This window comes from Poecilia mexicana, unplaced genomic scaffold (genome assembly GCF_051168715.1).
Source record: "Poecilia mexicana isolate PSO_F unplaced genomic scaffold, ASM5116871v1 scaffold_12, whole genome shotgun sequence".
NCBI lineage: Eukaryota > Metazoa > Chordata > Actinopteri > Cyprinodontiformes > Poeciliidae > Poecilia > Poecilia mexicana.
In genome coordinates this window covers 27,716,746-27,739,966 of record NW_028263381.1, presented here as the reverse complement: position 1 = coordinate 27,739,966, position 23,221 = coordinate 27,716,746, and the positions used below count along the sequence as shown (strand labels likewise).

At 42.7% G+C, this 23,221-nt stretch overlaps 1 protein-coding gene across 2 annotated transcripts in view; it reads right to left on the bottom strand.

The window, feature by feature from the left end:
• Positions 1-22,633, bottom strand: part of LOC106910514 (ferric reductase 1-like) — a 38,824-nt gene extending 16,191 nt beyond the window's left edge. The window contains exons 1-8 of one of the 2 annotated variants that reach the window (XM_088011285.1): positions 22,179-22,633; positions 21,705-21,835; positions 19,660-19,757; positions 10,384-10,480; positions 9,554-9,748; positions 9,331-9,432; positions 9,090-9,240; positions 2,386-2,493 (exon numbers count right to left, since the gene is read on the bottom strand). In XM_088011285.1, coding sequence (XP_087867411.1) covers positions 2,386-2,493; positions 9,090-9,240; positions 9,331-9,432; positions 9,554-9,748; positions 10,384-10,480; positions 19,660-19,757; positions 21,705-21,835; positions 22,179-22,368 — 1,072 coding nt within the window. In that variant the 5' untranslated portion in view covers positions 22,369-22,633. The remainder of the gene's footprint in view (positions 1-2,385; positions 2,494-9,089; positions 9,241-9,330; positions 9,433-9,553; positions 9,749-10,383; positions 10,481-19,659; positions 19,758-21,704; positions 21,836-22,178) is intronic. The other variant, XM_088011286.1, reaches the window with a different exon arrangement.
• Between the last annotated feature and the right edge of the window lie 588 nt (positions 22,634-23,221).

Genomic DNA, 23,221 nt, shown 5'->3' with positions numbered 1-23,221 from the left:
CATAACAGCAGGGTGCAAGATGCTGGCAGGGACAGCGTACATGGAACGACATAACCAAGTGGCGGGCATAGTGTACAGGAACATCTGTGCAGAATATGGACTGGAAGCCCCGAGGTCAAAGTGGGGGACACCCCCAAAGGTGGTGGAGAATGACCGAGCTAAGATCCTGTGGGACTTCCAGATCCAGACAGACAAGATGGTAATGGAGAACCAACCGGACATTGTGGTGGTGGATAAAGAACAGAGGAAAGCCGTTGTGGTGGATGTAGCAATACCAAGTGACCACAACATCAGGAAAAAGGAGCAACTGGAGAAACACCAGGGCCTCAGAGAGGAACTGGAGAAGGCCTGGAAGGTGAAGACCACAGTGGTGCCTGTGGTCATCGAGGCCCTCGGGGCAGTCACCCCCAAACTGGAGCAGTGGCTCAAACAGATCCCAGGAACAACATCAGACATCTCAGTCCAGAAATGTGCAGTTCTAGGCACAGCCAAGATACTGGAGAACCTCAAGCTCCCAGGCCTCTGGTAGAGGACCCGAGCTCAGAGGATGAAAGAGACCACCCACGGAGGGTGAGAGGGGAATTTTTTTTATTTTTTTATAAATATATAATGTTTTCCAACCTACGAGTTCTGGTTTAAGAGTGATTCAGCAGCTGAGATTGGGTCCAAAATCCGATACGAGATTCATCCGTGCTGTGCAGTGAATCTGTCTCTCCCTTCTTCCTCACTTCGTAGGAAACCTTCAAAACAAAAACGGGACATTTTTGAGTTATCTTACGTTGACTGAGTTAAATAATTAAATAATAGCCATTGTCATCTGTGTAAACTTTGCTGGTGAATGTTATGATTTTTATAATATTGTTTCATTTCTATAGTAGGCTCTTGTATCAGATAATCTAAATGTTGGAGAATGACTGAAACATTTTAAGATTTACGGAATCTCGGTTAGCTGTCAGAGCGGGGGCTGAACACCAAGCACTATAGCTAGCATTAGCTGGTATTTCGCCAGTGGACATAAATACAGTATAGTAATATTCTAATCACAAAAATACACAGTAATATGTCCATCTTACTTGCGAAAAGTCTGTCGAGCCCTCACGTCAGTAGTCCGTCGATCCGATCAACAATATTCCGCAGTGCTGAAGGCATCTTCTGCTGTTTTGGTTGAGCAAAGCAAAGTGTATTTGCGCCGGAGCAGCCAATCGTGGGGGGGAGGGTGTACTCTTTTATTATGTCTATGCTTCGAAGGATCAGTTTCTCAGAGCCCTTGAAAGGATGCAGAGCCTGAATTCGGACACAGCTATTTTTTGTTAGACTCCCCCTAGTGGTCTGGAGCACTTCCGTTTTCAACACTTTTTGTTTGCTGCATTTTATTTGCTTTTTGTTTGCCGCATTTAATTTGTGCGTGTGTCTTTTCTTTTGTTTGCATGTTTTCTCTTTTGCTGCGCATTTGCACCTGTCGGCCACCGTAGAATACTGTACCACAAAATCTTTATTATTTAGTATTAATTCCGGAATTACTGGCACTGTAAAAGATAAATTATCTAAAAAGATCACCATAGCTTTTTTATTTTTTTAAGGATGTAGAGTTAATTTAATGATCTAAACAACACCTGATAGTGGTTTATACCTGATTTATACATTCAAATTCTACTGTTATTAAAACATAAACAAATATTAGCATTAATATTTTCTGTCATAGGTGCAACAACATAATAAATTCACTACTAAACTATTCTAGTTTATATTATATTTTGTTCCAAGACAAGATTTTGAGCATTCGTAAGAATTAGAATGAATAAAGCAAAAATACCTAAACATCTCCACTAATTATATAAGGAATAAAAGAAATGAGGAGACATGAAAAGCAACATAAACTATAATAAAACCCATTTACAATCTATGCATAAGAAACTTAACTGAGCAAAAGTCAAATAAATTAATTAGGTTAACAGTAGAATAACGAATCTGGTTGTTTAACAAACACCAGCAAAAATTCACATTTTTGCTTTATGGGGCTATATTGATTATTCTGAGACTTTTTTTGTTGGCAGGAAAAAATAAGATTAAACTATTTAGTCTATCAAGGTGGAAATATTCATTTGACTTTTAAACAATAAAACACATTCATAGAATCATAATATCAACAATTTGTTCATCGAGTAAAACACTTAGCATGCTAAAGCTAAATGTTATTAAGTTTGGTTAAGAATAATTATTGCACTGTCAATAAATTACTTCTAATCGATGTTCTTAGTTGCCTGGGAAACTCAATAACGCCTTCATGAGCTCAGAGGGTCAAACTGATGAAAAACGAGGATGGTCCTGACTCAAGAGACCAGAGGACAGACTGTAGGATGGACCGAGGACCTGAGGAGGACTCACCATGGGCTCTGATCATCTGCTGCTTCCCATCACTTTGGACCACAGCAGAAGATGTCAGCGCCATCCTTTGGCTGCTGCTATAATCATTCTGGTGCTTCATGATGATCCCTGTTGGACACAGCAGAGCCTCGAGTGAGGACAGTTCCCTGAGGAATTGTTAATACACTGAACAGAAATGTAAAGCCCCATGTCAAATATAAGAGTTTTAACATTTGGGTTACGCAATTTATAGAGAAACTCAGACTATATTTTCAGTAATTACTGATCTTCATATTGGCATTGATAACATGGTGTGGCCATTTGTAGTGCATTGATAGTCCTTTGACCATGATAGGGGTCAGGTTGAGGAATTTGATTTTGACCCAGTTGGCTTCTCAATCAATCAATCAAAATTTTTTGATTGCAGCAGCAAGGCATTTCAAAGTGCTTTACATCATAAAAAAAACACAAAAACACAAAGTCATGCAACATAGAATCAACTATCAGAACATTACATTAAGTCAAGAATAATTGACTTAATTATTCTCTTATTTCTTATACATCTCTTACTTCAAGACATAAGATAGTCAAAGGTCATAAAATTTACAACAAACAAGAGATGTATAACAAAGTTTCATAAAATATCTTATTGCTAAAATTTTCACTTTTAAAAAGCAACACAGTACACGGTCAATGGCTGAATCATCGTGTCGAAATACTGCGTCTTTGATCCGATTTGTATCATTGTCAACAGACATATAACATGAACACAAAAAATGAATAATTAATACCAGAAAAGGAAGACATATCAAAATCATTAAATTAGTGACTTCAGCCATAAGACCCCCAGAAGGTGGGGCTGAGTGAGAAGGTGGAACAAATGATGCTGAGTCAGAACTCACTTTCTGAACCTGTTCCCCTCTCTCAAGAAATTGTTCTCATTGGTTGTGGAGGGACACTCAGCAAACCCTGCTGCATGTCTGAGGTGGAAATGAAACTGTATGGCGAGACCTGTGTTGTCCCTGTGTTAGTAGTGCCAGGCCAAAGGCACGATTTAATCATTGGCACAAATGTCATAAGATTCCTCATGCATCAGCTGAAAATAACCAATAATTATTGGTGTCTGGTGTCCAGTCCCAGTCTTCTCCCAGAATGTCAGCAGTTTCTCGATATGATGGCAAGCACTTCTCAGTGGAGAGGTGAAGAACTCCCAGAGAAGGTGGGCACAGTCAAACTACAACAGTCAGTCACCCTGCTGGCAAGGACTGAACATCTGGTGTGGGGTAAGCTGCCACATAAGATTCCTATGTCTCCAGGGAGTACTGTGATCACCGAACCAACCTCATCTAAGTCGATGCCTCGTAACATCATGGTTGCTCGCATTATCACTCCTTTATGGGGAGATAGGTGGGTCCCTTTAAAAGTCGCTAACTTGTCAGACAAGGCCATTATGCTGAAAAGAAACGGCAAGTTGGCAGATGTGTCCCTGAAGAACAGGAGATAATAAAGAAATCTGTGAGTGAATATGCCTCTCCTCTTGTGCTGGTCTGGAAGAAGGATGGCAGTCTGAGGATATGCACAGACTTCAGGTGGTTAAATGCAAGGACATTCAAAGACGCGCACCCACTTCCACACCAGTCCAACTGCTTAGCCGCTCTTGGAGGCAACACTTACTTCAGCACTATGGATTTGACGTCAGGATTTTACAACATTCCTATGGCGGAGGAGGACAAGAAATACACAACATTCACAACTCCTATGGGGTTGTACGAATATAATAGAATGCCCCAAGGCCTGTGTAACAGCCCTGCCTCCTTCATGAGGATGATGCTCAGCATATTTGGAGATCTGAACTTTAGCAGTTTGTTGTGGTACCTGGACGATCTCCTTGTTTTTGCTTCGAGTGAAAAAGAGTCTCTGGAGAGGTTAGAGGTTGTGTTCCAACTCCTTCGCCTGCACAATCTCAAGTTGAGTCCCAAGAAATGTCACTTTATGAGATCATCAGTGAAATTTCTGGGACACATCATAGATGGTCATGGAGTGTCTGTCGACCCTGGAAAGGTTGAAGTCATTACATGGATGACAACAGCTGACCTGATGGAGGATGATGGATGCACTCCTTCAGTCAAGAGGATAAAGTCCTTCCTTGGTATGGTGTTTTATTACCAACATTTCATTCCGAGTTGTTCATCTGTGGCCAAGCCCCTGTTTGCTCTAACCGCTGGACAGAAGAGGAAGGGCAAAACCAAAACAACAACTGCTGGTTCTTACAGGAAACTGAGACCATCTGACTGGACAGAGGAGTGTGAAACAGCCTTTTTAAGTCTCAAAGAAAAGCTGTTGAATTGTGTTGTTCTTGCACACCCAGATTTCTCACAGCCTCTGATTTTGTCTATTGATGCTTCACTGGATGGACTTGGAGCTGTCTTGTCTCAAGTTCCAGCTGGAGAAGAGAAAGCTCACCCCATTGCATTTGCCAGCAAGATGCTGAGTAACTCTCAAAAGAAATACCCCACTCACAGGTTTGAATTTTTGGCTTTGAAATGGAGTATATGTGAGAAGTTCAGTCATTGGTTAAGAGGTCAAACATTCACAGTGTGGATTGATAACAATCCGCTCACCTACATCATGACAAAGCCAAAACTTGATGCTTGTGAGCAGCGTTGGGTTGCGAAGCTGGCACCTTTCTCTTTTCAGTCAAGGTTCTTCTGGAGATGCATGACCAGTGGGATTTGGTTGCTGAGACTCGTGCGGTGGCACTAATTCAGTCTGTCCAAGATTTGGGTGTACCAGGGCAAGATTCCCTCCCTGTGTTCACTTTGGATGAATTACAACATGCCCAAAAGCTTGACCCTGATGTTTCCAAAATCTTGCCATTCTTTATCCGAGAGAGACGTCCATCCAGAGGTGAAAGAACAGGACTCGACATAGGAGCTATGGTGATCATTAAGCAGTGGGAGAGTCAAGATTGAAAATGGGATCCTCTATAGAGTCACTTGAGATCCCCTCAGCAAACAGAAAATACATCAGTTTGTTCTACCTGATAGCCTCAAGGAAAGAGCCTTGCAAGGCATTCATGACATGGCAGGACATCAGGGGCAGGCACGGACACTTCACCTGGCAAGACAGATTCTTCTGGCCGAAGATGGATACTGATGTGAAGGAGTATGTAAAGTGTTGCCAGAGGTGGATTCTTGCCAAAACACCAGAACCTTGTGCTCAAGACCCTCTTAAAAGCATAAGAACCTTTGCCCCAATGGAGCTGGTGTGTTGAGACTTCTGGAGTGCGTAAGATAAAAAGCAAAACTCAGTGGATGTGCTTGTCCTGACCGACCATTTCACAAAGCTAGCCCACGCATTTCCATGCACCAATCAAACAGCAAAGCAGGTTGCTAAAAAGTTGTGGGACCGTGTATTTTGTGTGTATGGATTTCCTGAACAAATCCATTCGGATCAGGGAGCAAACTTTGAAAGTGAGCTCATTGCTGAACTGCTTCGACTGGCGGGAGTATCTAAGTCTCACACTACTGCATACCATCCCATGGGAAATGGGGGCACCGAGAGGTTCAATCGCACACTTGGCAGCATGCTCAGATCATTGCCACTTAGAGAGAAGAACAAATGGCCTGAACAAATACAAACATTGACTTTTGCATATAATGCAACAGTTCACGAAACTACAGGATTTGCTCCATTCCAACTCATGTTTGGTCGGATCCCGAGGCTCCCTGTGGATGTGATCTTCAAACAGGTGTTGTGTGATCCCGTGACTACTGATTACAAGAACTATGCTAACACACTCATGTCACATCTGTATGAGGGAGCTAGGATAGCTCAAGCACATGCTGTTGAAGAACAAGATAAAGAGGCAGTGTTGAAAAAGTGTAATGCCCCTGCCATGCCACTAGTTTGGTGCTAGGCTTGGACAAAGGTACTGATTTGAACATTGGAGACAGTCTTGGTAGCCAACAAGGGTGAAAGAGGTAATAAAAAGTTATCTGACAAGTGGAGTGCTACAGTTTACACAGTTGTTGACAGGAATCTTCAAACTCACACATACAAGTTGGAAGACAAACAAGGTAACAAAAAAATTGTGCACAGGAACCTGATACTGGACATCAACTTTCTACCTTTTGGAACAGCTCAGGATGAGGTCACTGTTGTCGGAGCAGAGGAAACACAAGGCCTGATGTTTCAGAAAAGAGAAGTTTGGATAATGGAGATAATGCACGGGAGATAAGTAAATCGACAAACTGTGACAGCAATGTTTCTCTGGATCAAGACATGTCAGAACCAGGCTTATCCAACCGGAGTCTTGTGACGCCTCAAAGTGTGTAGAAACTCTCAGGTGAACATGCTGACAGTCATGTGGCAGAAGAAAAGCTACAGACAGTGAGGACACAGAGGTTCTTCCTGTAAATTCAGATGCTAATATGGACATGTGTCATCCCCCAGAGACTGACCAAGTCGTTAGGACTCGGGTGGGCAGGGTCAGCAAAAGGGTGAACAGACTCATTGAATCCATGGTTCAAAGACGTTTTGATTTTAGGGATTTGGCAAACTCTGTGAGCCAAAAATCCCAGTCCATTCTTACTTAGCTTTGACTGAATGAATTTGTTTAGAGTCCTTTATATGGACAGTTCAACAATGTAACTGTGGCCCTGTTTACACGACAATGATCCAATGAAAATGTTTTTTTCCCATTTCTATTAACACATTTACATGAAGATGTACTAATTCCAACCCTTGTTTACACAGAAACGGCATAAATCAAAAAAGTGTAATGCCCCTGCCACGCCACTAGTTGGTGCTAGGCTTGGACAAATGAAAGTTCTCCCTCCATTCTTCATCATCGACTACATTGTTTACAAAGCTATCCCACCACTGGCTTGTTCTCCCAGGTCGTGTCCAGTAAGTGCCTCCTCGATGTGTTTCTTCGTCGCATACATCCGTCTGTAATGGAATATCGTTTTCCTCAAATATACATCCTTTATGGGTTTAAAGTTGGCACAGAATTGTATGGTGTAAATGGCATCATATTGATCTGAGAAGGCCAGAGGCCTGATCAACCATATGTTCCTTCTAAACCTGTTTGTAGGTGGCTCTCAAGCTGAGTGGTGTACTTCGTTATGGCAACCCTGTGCTAAATTTTCATCAGTTTTCATCAACTTGGATTTTGGTGAAATATAGGAGTGGTGGATGTAGCAAGTGTGTAAAAATTGTAAACATTTTTCCCCAAATCCATCCTCATTATCTATGTATATTTGTTTTTCTTGGTTTCTGAATTGTATTTTATTTTGGTGGAGAAGCTTTTATTTTCTTGTTTCCTGTTTTCGTGTCATATCCTGTGTGTTCCCACTGCCTTCCTCAGTTCCCGCCAGGCTGCGCTGGAGGGAGGTAGCCGTACAGAGCTGTCTTCTGTTTGTGTATTAAAATATTAAAATTGTCCTAAAACGTATGTTTGATAAACTCACAAGTTGTTATATTTTGTTGTTTAGCTGTTTTATGTTTAGTGCAGCACTGTACTGGGTATTTAATTCCCACGTTAGGGGAAGCCAGAGCCCAAGAAGTGCTGTGCTAAAATATTCTTGTTTGAAACAGAATAAACCTGCCCTACTGTCTTCATCTGCTGGTTTCTTTTGCCCATTACACACAACAGATGAGTTAGATGAAGGCAGATGTGTGGGTAGGACATCCAGACAGCAGGAACTGGAGCTTAATTGACTTATAATTTCTTCTAGGGTTTTATAATTAAGTAGTTGAAATTGGGTCATTTTTCCTGTATTTGTTTTCTTTGGGTACAGCATTAATACTGGCTTTAGAGTGGATGTGCAGATTAATCCTCTGATTTTTTAAATTTTCTCTGAAAAGAAACTGAAAACTTGTTGCAGGCATTAGATTGAAGTTCAGGTGGTGACGTCATAGGAGGGTTTGTGAGTCTGTCAACTGTTGCAAATAAAGCTCGAGCATTGTTAATGTTGTTGTTTATGACATCTGCAAAGAAAGCCTCCCTTGCATGTTTTAGTGTTGAGTGATAGTTAGGTTGTCTTTCTTTGTAGATTTCATAATAATCGTGAAGTTGAGTTTTTTCTTGTAGGCGGTTATGGACAGTCTGAGGTGTGACGCATCTGTTGTTCAGACCAATAGTCTCATCAGCTGTGTGTTGCTGGTCTGAGCCAATCCTCAGATGGACGAACCGGATGTCCATCTGGTGCTGGAGCGGTCAGACGAAGATGAGGTTGATCTGCAGTAGAGCTAGTCTGTTGGAAACCAACTCTTAAACGGCCGATGGTCCGATAACGGACATTGAGCCGTGCGGCTGCTGCTCTTGTGGGTGTCCCTGTATTCAACATGCCAACGGCTCCACATAACATGAGACATATGAGGCTTTATGACCTGTGACAAAATGTAACATTTTGGGGCCTTTTATTGTCCCCAGTCCAAGGATTGTCCAGATGTTGCTAATTTTGTCTGATCACCCAGTGGACATGCCCCACCCCTGCACTGGGTAAAAATAACTCACTTAGTAATGCTCACTGACAGCAGGTTGGATTAAAAATTATACACAGATCAAGAGAGATATTACTTTGGTACAATAAAATGTCAGCAAATGCTTATTTACAGTTGTTAACTCCACATAGCAACAATATTTGACATGGAGCGTTTATATTTTTGTTCAGTGTAGGCGATTCTGTCGAGGACCTGCGGAGTCAGGGTCTTCCTACCGTTGGAGCTGGGTCCATAGGCCAGCAGCAGGTAGAAGAGTTGGTTGGAGGTGAAGCTGAAGTTTCTGGAAGTGAAGATGGCGTTCTTGGAGGTGAATGTGCAGGCCAGGACCCCATTCTGGTTGGAGGTCTGTATATCCGAGACGGCTCCCTGCCAGAGACATTCACTGGTCATTGTCTGGGGTAAGGAACAAACCTCTGAACGCTCCTCGACCCAGGCGTCCTGGCGGGGATGAAGTACCTTAGGTTGAACCGTTGGAGCTGTGTGTCCAACAGAGAAGGCCCGCTGCACATCAACAGCTCCAGTACTGTTCAGGCCACAGAGGTAGATGTCATCTTGACCCTGAGGATGGGAGACGGAGCAGAAACTGAACCTTCTGTTCTCTACCTTCTGACACTGCAGCACTGAAAAGGTCCAGGAAACATTTGGACTTCATAACCAACATCTGGTTTGGTTTCCTCACCATCATCTGATCATCTGACCACCCAAAAGCTACGTATCCTTGAGCAGGTCCGGACAGCTCGTACTGGACCCCGGATTCGGGCGGAGTCAGAAGTCTGGCTGACATGAAGAAGCAGTTGGAGCTGGTGGAGGGATCACAGTTTGTGGGCTGGCTGAAGCACAGCTTGGTGGAACCGCAGCCGACATTGGAGATGGACTGCAGGGAGACAGGACCAATCATCAGAGAGATTCCTGGGCAGTGGAGGGAACTGGTTCTGACCCAAGGAGGGAACTGGTTCTGACCCAAGGAGGGAACTGGTTCTGACCCAAAGTAAGGAACTGGTTCTGAACCAAAGGCTAGAACTGGTTCTGACCCAAAGGCTAGAACTGGTTCTGACCCAAAGGAGGGAACTGGTTCTGACCCAAAGTAAGGAACTGGTTCTGACCCAAGGAGGGAACTGGTTCTGACCCAAGGAGGGAACTGGTTCTGACCCAAAGTAAGGAAGTGGTTCTGACCCAAAGTAAGGAACTGGTTCTGACCCAAAGGCTAGAACTGGTTCTGACCCAAAGGAGGGAACTGGTTCTGACCCAAAGTAAGGAACTGGTTCTGACCCAAAGGCTAGAACTGGTTCTGACCCAAAGGAGGGAACTGGTTCTGACCCAAAGTAAGGAACTGGTCAGAACCAGTTCTACCCAAAGGCTAGAACTGGTTCTGACCCAAAGGAGGGAACTGGTTCTGACCCAAAGTAAGGAACTGGTTCTGATCCAAAGGTTCCACCTGTGTGACTGGGAAGGTTCTGTGATTGGAATCAGGAACTAAATCCGGACTCCAGTAGAACGGCGGTTACTCACAGTCGGCCCGGTAACTGCGGCGTTGCTCCCATTCAGACTCAGAACCGGACTTTTCACTCCGACCCAGAAAGTTGTGTAGCTCTGAACAAAGGAGGCTCTGCAGGAACGAGAAAAGAGAAGCAGCTGAGGTCCAGACTGAGCTGCAGAACCGCAGCAGAACCTTGAAGGACCCGACAAAAATATATGGTACTAGCTTCTGTCAAATTTTAATTAATCGAGTTTGATGGATTAAAATGCCACGCCCAAATCAAAATCGATGTTATCGCACACAAACATCTGTTTATTTACGTCATAAAATGCTTATCGCACACAAACACCTGTTAAATCTGCGTCATCAAATGCTTATCGTATAAAACGACCGTTAAATCTGCGTCATCAAATGCTTATCGTATAAAAACATATGTTTTGATTTAAATTAAGTTCTTATCAATAATAAAACAGGCAGCATTCTGGAACATTCTCTCTTGCATCATATAAAATTAAGTTGTTATCAATGTAAAGCAGACAATGTTCTGGAATATTCTCTCTCTCTTGCATCATATAAGTTCTTATCAAAATAATACAGGCAACATTCTGGAACCTTCTCTTTTGCATCATATAAATAAAGTTCTTATCAATGTAAAGCAGGCAGCATTCTGGAACCTTCTCTTTTATATCAAATGGTTAATAAGGGGTCAGGCCCTCTTTGTGACTTTTGACCCAGTTATACCAATGCAGCTCCTCCTCACGCAGAGAATAAGGGTCAAGGAGCCTCTTTCAACATATAAATCTAAGTTCTTATCAATGTAAAGCAGGCAGCATTCTGGAACATTCTCTTTTGCATCATATAAATTAAGTTGATATCAATGTAAAGCAGACATGATCCTGGAACATTCTCTCTCTCTTGCATCATATAATTTCTTATCAAAATAATACAGACAACATTCTGGAACCTTCTCATTCTGGAACCTTCTCTTTTGCATCATATAAATCAAGTTCTTATCAAAATAAAACAGACAACATTCTGGAACCTTCTCTTTTATATCAAATGGTTAATAAGGGGTCAGGCCCTCTTTGTGACTTTTGACCCAGTTATACCAATGCAGCTCCTCCTCACACAGAGAATAAGGGTCAAGGAGCCTCTTTCAACATATAAATCTAAGTTCTTATCAATGTAAAGCAGGCAGCATTCTGGAACATTCTCTTTTGCATAATATAAATTAAGTTGATATCAATGTAAAGCAGACATGATTCTGGAACATTCTCTCTCTCTTGCATCATATAATTTCTTATCAAAATAATACAGGCAACATTCTGGAACCTTCTCATTCTGGAACCTTCTCTCTTGCATCATATAAAATTAAGTTGATATCAATGTAAAGCAGACAATGTTCTGGAATATTCTCTCTCTTGCATCACAATAAATTAAGTTCTTATCAAAATAATACAGGCAACATTCTGGAACCTTCTCATTCTGGAACCTTCTCTCTTGCATCATATAAGTTCTTATCAAAATAATACAGACAACATTCTGGAACCTTCTCATTCTGGAACCTTCTCTCTTGCATCATATAAGTTGATATCAATGTAAAGCAGGCAACATTCTGGAACCTTCTCTCTTGCATCATATAAGTTGATATCAATGTAAAGCAGACAACATTCTGGAACCTTCTCATTCTGGAACCTTCTCTTTTGCATCATATAAATCAAGTTCTTATCAAAATAAAACAGACAACATTCTGGAACCTTCTCATTCTGGAACCTTCTCTTTTGCATCATATAAATCAAGTTCTTATCAAAATAAAACAGACAACATTCTGGAACCTTCTCTTTTATATCAATTGGTTAATAAGGGGTCAGGCCCTCTTTGTGACTTTTGACCCAGTTATACCGATGCAGCTCCTCCTCACACAGAGAATAAGGGTCAAGGAGCCTCTTTCAACATATAAATTTAAGTTCTTATAAAAACAGACAGAGAAAATTCTGACAAAAACGTAACTTTTGACCAGTTACCTCCTGTTTTAAACTCTTATCAAATGAGACACACAGAATTTCTGGCAGTTTGGTATGACGCCAAATTCTTATCTAATCAAACAAGCATTTTTCCCCCCTCCTCTAACCCATGGATAGACTTGTCTAACTACACACAAAAAAATTAAATTACCCGGCTTTCTGTTTCACTTAGTCAATCAGGATGGGTTGACAAAAAAAAATCTGAAATTCTTAAATTCTCTGTGTTGTTTTTTGATTCTCTCATTACTCAACAAGTGCTCAGAAGAGTGTCAAGGGAATGGCTGAAGAGTTGCTAATGAAAAAGGTCTATTTTGACCCATCTAATCCCGGTAGCTTTGGAGGTGTTCAAAGATTGAAACAGAATCTTGAAAATGAAACTGGGGAAAAAGTAAATGTTGACAAAATAAAAGACTTCCTTTCAGAGCAAGATGCATACACCTTACACAAACCTGCCAGGCTGCATTTTCAGAGAAACCATGTGTTTGCATCTGCACCTTTAAAACAATTTCAAGCAGACCTTTGTGACATGCAATCCCTGGCTGAGTATAACGATGGGTACAATTATCTGCTGACTGTCATTGATATATTTTCAAAAAAAGCTTTTGCTCGAGTTTTAAAGAGAAAAACAGCTGGAGAAGTGGTGAAAGCTTTTGAGTCTGTATTTAGAGAGAGCCAAATACCAAAGAAGATTCAGACAGATTTGGGGCGAGAATTTTTTAACAAGAGCTTCAATGCCTTAATGAGAAAACATGGAATTGTTCACTTTGCTACAGCCAGTGACCTCAAGGCCTCCATTGTGGAAAGATTCAATCGTACCCTCAAGAGTAGAATGTGGAGATATTTTACCGCAAATAATACACGCAGATATGTAGATGTTTTACAAGATTTGGTTACGAGTTACAATCACAGCTTTCATTCCAGCATAAAAATGAAACCTGTGGAGGTCACTGCAGAGAATTCCCTTCAAGTCCTGCGAAATCTCTATGGTAATAAACCCCGAAGGAAAAACAACAAAAACAAAAACAAAAAAACACAAGCCAAGTTCAAACCTGGAGATTTAGTCAGACTTTCAAAAGTCAGAGGGGTTTTTCAGAAAGGTTATGAACAGACCTTTACGGATGAGGTGTTTAAAGTCACAGATGTTATCCCTCGCATTCCTACTGTTTATAAAATTCAAGATTATGATGGAGAAGCTATAGAAGGATCTTTCTACCAGGAGGAGTTACAGAAAGTAAAGATGGGTCAAGAGAGAGTTTATCACGTTGATAAGATCTTGAAGCGCAGGACTGTGAGGGGAGAAAAGCAAGTGTTTGTCAAATGGAAAAACTGGCCTTCAAAATTTAATAGCTGGGTCCGACTCAGCGACCTCTCAGATGTGTAAAGAAGGCCTACAGTGTACAACAACATGTCAGCAGGAGGAGAAGACAGAGAACAAGAAGGTTTCTATGTGACCCTGCCTTCTAATGCTTGCAAACAGCTCTTTAAAGACAATACAAGCTCAAACTTTAAAACAGAGTTGGCCAAAGCTATTGATTTAAAAGGTCATTGGGTTGTAGGTCTGTGTGAAGTTATAATACCACATACCTGGTACAACCTGCCTACTCACTCGGCCTACTTTGAGCTCCGTAGAGTCTTAATTCAACCATCAGACAAGACTGAAGGCCAGGATGGAATTGACATCTACAGCCAGAAATTTGGTGCTGGAGGCTATTATGACAGACCACAAGACATACTGGAACATTTTGTGCCTGCGCTGAAAAAGTACAGCAATACTTTAGATGTGTCTTACAATAATGTGACAAAGCGCTTCGAATTTAAAGGAAATGGACAATTTCAAATCAAAGTGGGGGCTCCACTCGCCTACATTCTCGGCCTGAAAGTGAACGAATGGTTTACAGTGTCCAACAGGAGCGCAACATACCCCTCAGGGGCCGGCATGCTCGCAAATTTGTTTATATACTCTGACATTGTGCACCACCAAATAGTTGGAGACAGCTTCTCGCCGCTGCTGGGTGTTGTGACAGTGAGAGGGAAATTCGGTGATATAATTAGCATAAGATACAACACTACGCATTATATACCCGTGTCAAAAAGTTACATCAAAACAATTTCCATTCAGATCAAAACAGATCGAAATAGATTTGTGGATTTTGTTTATGGGAAATCGATAATAAAACTGCATTTTAAACCTGTGTCACCCCCACGCTCCATTTAGCAAGATTCAAATGGCATTTTTGCCGCAGTCACACATGGTCAATGACCCAAACAGATTTGTTCACTATTATGTCAGTCAAACTGGAGGCGACCTTTCGTTTTTCCAGGGCGCGCCTGTCATGTATGGCAGGGGCCTTGGATCGTTGTTTTCCAGGCTTTTCCGATTTGTGTCCCCACTTGTTAGAAAAGGGTTTTCTATAGCTAAACCCCACCTGAAAACTGCAGCTTCAAACATCGCATCTGATGTCATAAGTAAAGCTGTTAGTAAAATGACCCGTCCTGCACAGAACAGAGCTGAGCAAGAAGGCTCAGGAATAATGATGCTCTCTAAACGGGGGAAAACCAGGCCCCCAGGTAAACGTGTCTGGGTGGCTAAAAAACAAGCTGCAAAGAAGAAAAAGAAATCAGATGCCGCGAGAAGGCAACGAGGAAAGAAGCGCTCCAAAACTTCTGACATATTTTCATAATGTCTCTCCTACACAACAAATCTGCAGAATGCACACTGACTGAACTGGATTTATTTTCAGCTCCAATGACTCAGCTCTCCATCGAAGATAAGATCTACACAGAAATCCACCCTCTGTCTGCCATCAGTGACTCCTCACCCATTGAATTTTACATCAGCAGTGAAGGTGACTCATACGTGGATCTTAATGACAGTTTATTGTATCTCAGAGTTAAGATTACTAATGCAGATGGCTCCAACATTGCTGATGATGCTGCCGTGGGACTTATTAACTACCCACTTAACACAATTTTTGGTCAAGTTGATGTTACACTTGGTGATCGTCTGATATCTCAATCCAGTGCAACACATCCGTACCGGGCAATCATTGAGACACTCCTGAACTATTCCGAGGACTCATTGAAATCCCAATTTAGTACGGGACTGTTTTATAAGGATACAGCTGGCGAGATGGATTCCATTGTCACCGATGATGGACCTAACCTGGGTCTTAATCAGAGAGCAAACTTTACAGGAGAGTCCACCCCATGTTCCCTGCTTGGAGTGTTGCATTTTGACCTGGCATTTTCTGAAAAGCTAATCATAAACGCGGTGGATCTGAAAATTAAGCTTACACGCGCAGACGATGCATTCTGCCTCATGTGTGCCAGAGACTCAACTTTCAAGCTCAAGATTTTATCTGCGTCTCTGTTTATCAAGAAAGTGACTGTGTCCCCAGCTGTGCGGATCGGACACGCATCAGCGTTGCTCAGAGGAAATGCTCTGTACAACCTCTCCCGAGTTAATGTCAAGACTTTTTCAATTCCAGAGCGATCTAGAATTTGCACACAAGAAAATCTGTTCTTGGGTTTGATTCCAAAATATGTGGTACTTGGAATGGTGGATCATGCAGCCTTCACTGGTGCTCGAGAATTAAACCCCTTCAACTTTAAACACTATGACCTTGAATTTCTGGCTCTGTGTAAAAACGGAAGGCAGATTCCAGCCAAAGCCTTACAGCCAAACTTTGAGCAAGGTGATACTGTGAGGGAATACTATAATCTGGTAACAGCAACAGGAAGACATCTTAAGGACTTACCCCTGAGTATATCCCGTACAGAGTTTTGCCGAGGTTATTCACTCTTTGCATTTAATTTAAATCCTGCAGGAGACACGGATGCTCTGTCTCCACAGTCAAGCGGCTCCCTGAGACTGGAACTAAGATTTCGGAGACCTCTTCCAACCACAGTCACCTTGATCATCTATGCATGTTACGACTCGATCCTAGAAGTGGACTCGAAGCGGAGAATTTTGGTAGATTATTATTGAGTCTAATTTTTTTTTTTCTCTCTCTCTCAAAAAAATACAATAATAATGAACAACCAGGAAATTGAAATGTTACTGGATCACCTGCTGGGGAATGCATTTGGTGGGGTTTTTCCTTGTGACTATCTCTCATATTTACCTGTCACCTTTCCAAGACCAAAATTCCTGATTGTCAATACGGATCCATCCAATCTTCCTGGACAACACTGGTTAGCCATTGCACTGCAAAAACATGACAGGGCAGTTTTCTTTGACCCCTATGGTTTTAGCCCTGAATTTTTATATTACCCAGAAAGTATCTTGGATTTTATGAAGGCCCGAGCTTCTCACATAGAATTCCACACTTGTCAACTTCAGAGCATGGAATCTATGGTTTGTGGACAGCATTGTGTGTTTTTTGTGACCCACAGTGCTTGTGGTATGAGCAAATTTCTGGCTGTAGATGTCAATTCCATCCTGGCCTTCAGTCTTGTCTGATGGTTGAATTAAGACTCTACGGAGCTCAAAGTAGGCCGAGTGAGTAGGCAGGTTGTACCAGGTATGTGGTATTATAACTTCACACAGACCTACAACCCAATGACCTTTTAAATCAATAGCTTTGGCCAACTCTGTTTTAAAGTTTGAGCTTGTATTGTCTTTAAAGAGCTGTTTGCAAGCATTAGAAGGCAGGGTCACATAGAAACCTTCTTGTTCTCTGTCTTCTCCTCCTGCTGACATGTTGTTGTACACTGTAGGCCTTCTTTACACATCTGAGAGGTCACTGAGCCGGACCCAGCTATTAAATTTTGAAGGCCAGTTTTTCCATTTGACAAACACTTGCTTTTCTCCCCTCACAGTCCTGCGCTTCAAGATCTTATCAACGTGATAAACTCTCTCTTGACCCATCTTTACTTTCTGTAACTCCTCCTGGTAGAAAGATCCTTCTATAGCTTCTCCATCATAATCTTGAATTTTATAAACAGTAGGAATGCGAGGGATAACATCTGTGACTTTAAACACCTCATCCGTAAAGGTCTGTTCATAACCTTTCTGAAAAACCCCTCTGACTTTTGAAAGTCTGACTAAATCTCCAGGTTTGAACTTGGCTTGTGTTTTTTTGTTTTTGTTTTTGTTGTTTTTCCTTCGGGGTTTATTACCATAGAGATTTCGCAGGACTTGAAGGGAATTCTCTGCAGTGACCTCCACAGGTTTCATTTTTATGCTGGAATGAAAGCTGTGATTGTAACTCGTAACCAAATCTTGTAAAACATCTACATATCTGCGTGTATTATTTGCGGTAAAATATCTCCACATTCTACTCTTGAGGGTACGATTGAATCTTTCCACAATGGAGGCCTTGAGGTCACTGGCTGTAGCAAAGTGAACAATTCCATGTTTTCTCATTAAGGCATTGAAGCTCTTGTTAAAAAATTCTCGCCCCAAATCTGTCTGAATCTTCTTTGGTATTTGGCTCTCTCTAAATACAGACTCAAAAGCTTTCACCACTTCTCCAGCTGTTTTTCTCTTTAAAACTCGAGCAAAAGCTTTTTTTGAAAATATATCAATGACAGTCAGCAGATAATTGTACCCATCGTTATACTCGGCCAGGGATTGCATGTCACAAAGGTCTGCTTGAAATTGTTTTAAAGGTGCAGATGCAAACACATGGTTTCTCTGAAAATGCAGCCTGGCAGGTTTGTGTAAGGTGTATGCATCTTGCTCTGAAAGGAAGTCTTTTATTTTGTCAACATTTACTTTTTCCCCAGTTTCATTTTCAAGATTCTGTTTCAATCTTTGAACACCTCCAAAGCTACCGGGATTAGATGGGTCAAAATAGACCTTTTTCATTAGCAACTCTTCAGCCATTCCCTTGACACTCTTCTGAGCACTTGTTGAGTAATGAGAGAATCAAAAAACAACACAGAGAATTTAAGAATTTCAGATTTTTTTTTGTCAACCCATCCTGATTGACTAAGTGAAACAGAAAGCCGGGTAATTTAATTTTTTTGTGTGTAGTTAGACAAGTCTATCCATGGGTTAGAGGAGGGGGGAAAAATGCTTGTTTGATTAGATAAGAATTTGGCGTCATACCAAACTGCCAGAAATTCTGTGTGTCTCATTTGATAAGAGTTTAAAACAGGAGGTAACTGGTCAAAAGTTACGTTTTTGTCAGAATTTTCTCTGTCTGTTTTTATAAGAACTTAAATTTATATGTTGAAAGAGGCTCCTTGACCCTTATTCTCTGTGTGAGGAGGAGCTGCATCGGTATAACTGGGTCAAAAGTCACAAAGAGGGCCTGACCCCTTATTAACCAATTGATATAAAAGAGAAGGTTCCAGAATGTTGTCTGTTTTATTTTGATAAGAACTTGATTTATATGATGCAAAAGAGAAGGTTCCAGAATGAGAAGGTTCCAGAATGTTGTCTGTTTTATTTTGATAAGAACTTGATTTATATGATGCAAAAGAGAAGGTTCCAGAATGAGAAGGTTCCAGAATGTTGCCTGTATTATTTTGATAAGAAATTATATGATGCAAGAGAGAGAGAATGTTCCAGAATCATGTCTGCTTTACATTGATATCAACTTAATTTATATTATGCAAAAGAGAATGTTCCAGAATGCTGCCTGCTTTACATTGATAAGAACTTAGATTTATATGTTGAAAGAGGCTCCTTGACCCTTATTCTCTGCGTGAGGAGGAGCTGCATTGGTATAACTGGGTCAAAAGTCACAAAGAGGGCCTGACCCCTTATTAACCATTTGATATAAAAGAGAAGGTTCCAGAATGCTGCCTGCTTTACATTGATATCAACTTAATTTATATTATGCAAGAGAGAATGTTCCAGAATGCTGCCTGCTTTACATTGATAAGAACTTTATTTATATGATGCAAAAGAGAATGTTCCAGAATGTTGCCTGTATTATTTTGATAAGAACTTATATGATGCAAGAGAGAGAGAATATTCCAGAACATTGTCTGTTTTACATTGATAACTTAATTTGATATGATGCAAGAGAGAATGTTCCAGAACGATGCCTGTTTTATTATTGATAAGAACTTAATTTAAATCAAAACATATGTTTTTATACGATAAGCATTTTATGACGCAGATTTAACGGTCGTTTTATACGATAAGCATTTGATGACGCAGATTTAACAGGTGTTTGTGTGCGATAAGCATTTTATGACGTAAATAAACAGATGTTTGTGTGCGATAACATCGATTTTGATTTGGGCGTGGCATTTTAATCCATCAAACTCGATTAATTAAAATTTGACAGAAGGTAGTACCATATATTTTTCCCGACTGATTCTCACTGGAACTGGACCGCTCCAACGGTCGGGTTTGAGTCCGGCTGCCACGTCACCTGGATCCTGGTCTTTGAAGAGGGAGAGGAGTGGGAGACGGCAGAGGCCTGAGGACACACACACACAGAGAGACACACAGAGACACACACACACACACACACACACAGAGACACACACAAAGACACACACACACACACACACACACACACACACACACACACACAGAGACACACAGAGACACACACACACACACACACACAGAGACACACACAAAGACACACACACACACACACACAGAGACACACACAAAGACACACACACACACACACACACACACACAGACACACACAGAGACACACACACACAGAGACACACACACACAGAGACACACACACACAGAGACACACACACAGACACACACAGAGACACACAGACACACACAGAGACACACACAGAGACACACACACACAGAGACACACACACACACACACACATAGGCGCGTATTAGAGATATCTGAACATCAGGTGACCCCTTGTCAGCCTTGGTGACCTCTGACCTTTGTTGGTTCAGCAAAATGAAAGTAGAGTGCTCAAAAATGATCAGTGTGTAATCGTTGCCATGTCCTGCTGGGTTTCAGACCCGGATCAGGTGCTAAATTCAGATGGGGGTCAGGAAGTGGATTTCTGTGGTTCAAATCAGAGCTAATGCCTTAAATTAAACGATGTGCTGACAGCTCCTCAAACATTAATGGAACGACCTGAACGCCGACCGTCAGAGATTCACCTCTGACCTCTGGGTGCTCAGAGGTCTGGACTCCATCGGGGGGGCTGACAACGCTGCAGAGTCATGGAGAACCCCCCACCCACCTTATGGCAGCCAGGCTCTTCACCCACCATGTCAGTGTGAAAAGTTCTTTTGTAGCTTGACCTCTGAACCCTGGTGAGTGTAAAGCAACATGGCCACCCTTATGCTGCTGAAGTGATCACAGAACATAGACGGGTCCACCCAGAACATAGACGGGTCCACTCAGAACATAGACGGGTCCACTCAGAACATAGACGGGTCCACCCAGAACATAGACGGGTCCACCCAGAACATAGACGGGTCCACTCTGAACATAGACGGGTCCACCCAGAACATAGACGGGTCCACCCAGAACATAGACGGGTCCACCCAGAACATAGATAGGTCCACCCAGAACATAGACAGGTCCACCCAGAACATAGATAGGTCCACCCAGAACATAGATAGGTCCACCCAGAACATAGACGGGTCCAGAACCTGAGATTCAACAAGCCTGTCAAAAAACAACGGTTCAGACAGAATCACACGGTACACGGTGATGGATTTATACTGGTTTACGTTAAACCAGTATATGATCAGTATTAGTGGTTAATAGCAGTAAACTGGGAACATACTGGCTGATGCCAGTAAACAACGTATAAACCAGTATTAGTGGTTGACTGCAGGCAGCCGCCATGACGCTGGGGGGGTTCGGTTGGAGACGCCTCAGGCCGTTTGCTACGTCTCAACAGTTTCACAATGTCCCTTCACCACCTGATCCACACCCAGGGCTGCTGGACCCGCCCCAACCTGTTGCCTCGGTCCCCAGAAAAATGAGGCAATAAGCGCCTTGTTTCCTAGAAACCAGCAGGAGGTTCTGTCTCTCTGGGTCACAGTGAACAGAAACAGTCTGGTTTCGGGTTGCAGGTTCCTTCTGTTCTGTTCTCTGTTCTGAGAACAAACCCGTAGATCCAGAACCGCACCCTGATTATGTCAGAGCAGATCTGTCTGGACCCAGGTTCTGGACCCTGGTCACTCTGGTTCTGGACCCTGGTTCTGGACCCAGGTTCTGGACCCTGGTTCTGGACCCAGGTTCTGGACCCTGGTCACTCTTGTTCTGGACCCTGGTCACTCTGGTTCTGGACCCTGGTTCTGGACCCAGGTTCTGGACCCTGGTCACTCTGGTTCTGGTACCATCAGGGTTGGGTTGGACCGGTTCCAGGTTGAGTCACGAGTTTCAGTGCAGGTGGGCGGAGCACTTAGCACTTACGGGTTTCTGGAAGCAAGTGAGGAGCCGGGCCGGATCAGAACCCAGTAGAAACGAGCCCACAGCGGACTGGCCCCCCGGCTCTCTGGCCTCCAGCAAGAACCCCGTAAATGGACCAGAACCCTGGAGAGAGACTGGAGAACAGGAAGGCTGTCAGACTGGGACCAGAACCTCCAGTCCAGTAAAGATCCTGCTGTTCCATAATGGGAGGTTCTGGTTCTGTGGAGCAGAACCCACAGAACCCAGAGGGAGGAGGAAGATCAGTGAGAATCATAACCTAATTAGTGAAACAATTAGAACCAATTATCACTCAATTAGAGAAACAACAATTGTTGTGAAAGGCAGAAAACTGCTGAGTCACTGTCAGGGAGGGAGAGAGAGAAACTGGTTCCCAGTGTAAACTGGTCTGGTTCCTGATTGTCCTGTGGTTAGAAGACCAGTCAAGTGTTTTCTACCTTTGAAGGGTCGGTGACTGACCTTTGACCTGTCCTCCAGACGTGGGGCTGCTCCACTCCGCGCTGACGGTGAACGGCGCGGCGGTGGTCTGGGGGCTGCCGCGGTGCTTAGGGGTCATGTCCGCGCAGCTGGCGGACACCAAGCCTGAGGGGTAGCAGCGAGCGGCCGGAGCGGCCCAGATCAGAACCAGCAGCAACGTGATCCGCTTCATGATGCGCCTCCGATGATGTGCTGCAGGAGAGGAGGAGATGGAGCTACACCTGCTGAGGGCGGAGCTTAGGGCCGGCAGGTGACACGATGGGAGGGAAACCGGCAGAAGCTGCAGTTCTCTGATTTCCTGAGCAGCAGCTCGCGGTTATTAACCCCTGAAGGAGCAGGGGGAACTTCCTGTTTCCTGCAGGAAGCTGGAGGCGACTCTGTGCTGCTCACAGGCAGAAAGAGGAAGGAAACAACTAAAGTTAAACTTTTTCCCTGAACAGAAGCAGGAAAAGCAGCAATGACTCAGACTAGATGGGCTGGACGTCTACCAGATCCGTCATCCCGTCTGACCTTCGGCTCCTCCTGCCTTCACCAGAAGGAGGCGCTCAGCTTCCAGGAAACATTAAAACTGGAGCCGTGTGAAAATCTGTTCCCTGTGTCGGGAGCGCTGCAGCCAGAGAGCCGGTCCGATCACTTCCTCGGCGCTTCTCATTGAATTCTCAGTAAAACATATTATCATGTCAGTGGTGTAACTTTCAGTTTACTCGTCAGCTAACATGGTAAAATAAATAAATAAACGATTTTGTGTTGATGTTTTAATCACCAAGAGAACCGGTCTGTTAACCTTTGTTAATCAAGCCTGACAAATAAAAGTCAGTCACCAGCATGTTGTGTGTATTTATGATCTTTCGTTGCTCATATAACAGGATGGAAACTGGCTGACAGCAGGGCACAAAAATGTATCTTCCTAAAAAGATGAGTGTGTACTTTCTGGAAAATCCCGTTCTAATGTAAAATATGACAGATTGCTGGATAGAAAAAATTCTTGTTACTTTTTGGTGCCTCAATTATACTATCAGACAGTC